The sequence below is a fragment of the Bos javanicus genome, chromosome 15 (genome assembly GCF_032452875.1).
Source record: "Bos javanicus breed banteng chromosome 15, ARS-OSU_banteng_1.0, whole genome shotgun sequence".
Lineage (NCBI taxonomy): Eukaryota > Metazoa > Chordata > Mammalia > Artiodactyla > Bovidae > Bos > Bos javanicus.
Window position 1 is genome coordinate 79,903,416 of NC_083882.1, and position 4,239 is coordinate 79,907,654.

The window sequence follows — 4,239 nt, forward strand, 5'->3', positions numbered from 1 at the left end:
CTGGCAACCCACTCCAATATTCTTGCCTGGAGAATCCCAGGGACATAGGAGTCTGGTGGGCTGCCGTCTATGGCAGAGTCGAACACAACTGAAGTGACTTAGCAGCAGCAGCAACAGCATGATCTCTGTAAGTGTTAATGCATAGACTTTATTATCTGTGAGAAATCTAAGGTGGATATAATGCTTGTGCTTGGAAAGAATTTAAAATAAAGAGGAACTTCTTCCTCAAATCAGCATGGAATTAACACCAGGAATTTGAACATGTTATCTATGGTCCCCAAAACACAGGCTGGGATTAGATGACTGACAACGTATAAATCTAAGAATGGAGGTCAAGTCAGATACCAGTGACTCCAGGTTATGAGGTCATTTCAGCTACGGTTTTGCTATTGATCAAATAGTATTTGATAAAGCTAGTCATTTATAATTATAATACTATATAAAATTGCAAATTGGAGTCTATATATCCAAGTTATATGAGGATAAAATAATAAACAACATTATAAAATAAACATTATATATACATATGTCCTTGACTGTGCTAGTGTGTCAGTCAGCATACATGTATACACATATTGGCAGGAACATACTGAGAAGCACATGGATGATAGCAAATGGGTTTTTCTGCATATAAATATAGTATAGGTAGAGGGTTGATTGTTGTTTTAAAACATCCAGGGAGAAAAGAAATGCATTCATAATGTAAAAATATTTTCAGCATATCTTCTTGATATTGAGGCATAGAAGAACCTTACCCTCAATTTTTTAACTTTAATTTTTACTGTGAAAATATGCTTTACAGCTAAATCAAATTTTCCAGAACATTCTATTCATTGCCTCTTTTACATCTTTATTCCTTAAACTATAGATGATGGGATTCAGCATGGGAATCACAACGCTGTAAAAGAGGGACACAATCATGTCATGGTCCAAGGCATAGCTGGAACTTGGCCTCACATACATGAAGAGGATGGTCCCATGAAAAATGGACACTCCAGTCAGGTGAGAGCCACAAGTAGAAAAGACTTTCCTTCTCCCTTCAGTGGAATGCATCCTCAGAATGGCCAACAGAATGAAGCCATAGGAGATCAGGACAATCAGGACAGTGACTATCTCAATGGAGCACACAAGGTAGAAGAGCAGAAGCTGGTTTGTGTGAGTGTCAGAGCAAGAAATAGCGAGGAGGGGAGGGATGTCACAGAAGACATGTCTGATTTCATTGGAGGCACAGAAGGAGAGGCTAAAAGTAGCCACTGTGTGTACAGTAGCATGCACGATGCCACCAACATAGGAAGCAATGATGAGTGGCACGTAGACTCTGGGTGCCATGCTGGCTGAATACAGGAGGGGGTTGTAGATGGCCACGTAGCGATCATATGCCATTGCAGCCAGAAGAAAGCATTCTGTGGTCCCAAAAGTAGTGGAGAGAAACATCTGTGCTGTACACTCAGGCAACAAAATGGTTTTGTTTTTTGACATAAAATCTACTAACATTTTTGGTGTAATTACTGAAGAATAGCAGGCATCAACAGATGACAGCACACTCAGAAAACAGTACATAGGATTGTGGAGCCGGCAATCCCCAATGACCAATATAACTAGTCCTAAATTTCCAATCAAAGTAAAGAGATAAATTGCTAGAAACAGGAAGAATAAAATAAATTGTATTTCAGGATTATCTGTGAGACCTTTCAGTACAAATATAGTAACTTCAGTGGTATTCTTCATGGTGACTCCTCATGGAACAAATTTTAACATAAAATTACAATTCATTTACTACAAAATAATAAAAACATTGTGACTCAGTAATGTGGCTTAAAGGATTTTGACATATGCTCTCATATTTATTTTGGGGGATGTTTCATTTCCGAGTTGTTGATCAGGAGACGTGACAAAGCAGTGAGTAAAGTGTCCATGTTGCTCACTGGAGAATCAAATACCAATATTTGTGTGTTCACTTACTTCTTGTATCCATGTAATTTATAAAACCATCAGGTTAACTGGTTAATTTGTCACTGCATTCTATTATCTGTCCTCATACTAAATCACATTAAAATGCACCAAATGACTGAATAAAATATAATTTTCCTCTGATATCCAAACACATAAGATAGCATATCAGTGTACAGATCCCTGGAACAGAATAGCAGCATTCCACAACTTTCAGTTATTGTGTAAAATGGCTTGCAATTACTATCTAGTCAACTGTAGAATCAGAACATTAGTATTTCTGATACTATTAGAATGATTATTTTTAAATGGGAGTTTGATTCACAAGATGATTAGCCCCATTATGATTCTTAATATCATTTCAATGATATAGTTCATTCAAGACAAATAACACAGGATTAAGAAACTGAAAATATTTGTTCACAGGCCAGGCTCATGATTAAGAGCCATGGGCAATGTTAATATTGCTCTCTAAAGTTTTCCTTCTTCAAAGTACTAAGACATGTACATGCTCAAGCAGATAAAATAATACACAGTCACACAGGCTAATTAAATATGCAAAGCAACAAATATAACTATGTAAAACAATTTCCTTTAAATATGTCTTGTTTGGTTACACATTTGGGATGACCATATAATTGAACTTTGATCACCAAATGTATATATTTTTAAAACATTAGCAAATGCTGGATTACAAAATTAATACTATAACTAATAATTTTACAGTATATGTGATCAGATCCTTGATCCAGATATTTTGTCCCTTATCTACTTGTCATGTATTTGTTTTGTGATTTTTAATACATACCAAAACAATATTCTGCTAGGAAGAAATGCAATGTATCATAATTTGATTTTGATTTTGATTCCCCTATTCACTCATGCCTCTGGTATCTTCTTTAGAGAGTAAGGAAGCTTTGTAAATTTTGTATTCTGGTAATACCAACACACACACACATATCACATAATTCTATTTTCTATGTTACAGTGAGTTTAAGTTTAGATAGTGAAAGACTTATGATGTTAAGTGTGTGTGTGTGTGTGTGCTCAGTCATGTCCAACTTTTTGGGACCCTACGGACTGTAGCCTCCCAGACTTCTCTCTTCATGGAATTTTCCAGGCAAGAATACTGGAGTGGGTTTCCATTTCCATTTCTCTGCAAACAGGCTTTTCTACTGGATGCCAAAATGAAAATCATACTAGGTATAACCTAGTCAATATTAGAATATATTGAAAGGACTCAGAATTTTAAAGAGGAAATGACTATGATTCTCAAAGGTTTTAATAATACAGAGTCAACTTCTAAAATAATGTAAAGCTTCTTCTAAAAATACAATGCTAATAGAAGGTAAATATTCCAAATATATTGATCCAATCTTGAAACACAAAGCTTGTAAAGAAGAGGAAAAATAATAACAGCCATGCACCGAGCATATGCAACAGTGATGGGCTTTTGTACATGTTACTTTATTTCCCCTTTATAGAAGCTCTCATAACTGTCAGAGCCAAGATCCAATCCCAGGTATCCCCCACGATGCATCTGCTTTTCATCATTTTTCACCACCTCCTGTAATACCATGAGTTCTTTCTGAAACTGACCTGCCACTTGCTTCTCTCAGTGAAATAAAACTTTCCATTTCTGAGAATTTTATTTATTTTATTATTTACCTTTTTATTTTTTATAAGTTTATAGCCGATTAACGTTGCTGTGATAGTTTCAGGTGGACAGCAAAGGGACTCAGCCATATGCATACATGTATCTGTTCTCCTACAAACTCCCCTCCCATCCAGGCAGCCACATAACATTGAGATGAATTCCATGTGCTCCACAGTAGGTCCTTTTTGGTTATCCATTTTAAATATTGCTGTGTATACAGGTCCATTCTAAACTCCCTATCTGTCCTTTCCCCTCATTCTTCACCTCTCCAGCAAATAAAACATGCTTTTTGATGTGCATTTTTCAAAAAATGAAGTCACTCAGTCGTGTCCAACTTTTTGTGACCCCATGGACTGTAGCCTACAACGCTCCTCTGTCCATGGGATTTTCCAGGCAAGAGTACTGGAGTGGGTTGCCATTTCCTTCTCCAGGGGATCTTCCCAATCCAGGAATTGAACCTGGGTCTCCCACATTGTAGGCAGATGCTTTACCATCTGAGCCACCAGGGAGGTTCATTTTTCAAAGATTTTTCTAAATATTAAATCTAGAGAAACATTCTGAAGCAGTAGTAATCGATGTAGCTTGTACATCACAAAGGCAAAAATAAAAGGATAATTGTTTTCCTTATTATA

General features: G+C 36.4%; 1 protein-coding gene across 1 annotated transcript; it reads right to left on the reverse strand.

The window, feature by feature from the left end:
• Positions 1–807: 807 nt before the first annotated feature.
• LOC133261097 (olfactory receptor 5T2) lies at positions 808–3,408 on the reverse strand. Its single transcript, XM_061439662.1, has 2 exons — positions 3,398–3,408; positions 808–1,729 (listed from the first exon to the last, which is right to left on the reverse strand). The coding sequence occupies exon 2, from the start codon at positions 1,726–1,728 to the stop codon at positions 808–810; it is 921 nt and encodes a 306-aa protein (XP_061295646.1). The 5' UTR covers position 1,729; positions 3,398–3,408.
• Between the last annotated feature and the right edge of the window lie 831 nt (positions 3,409–4,239).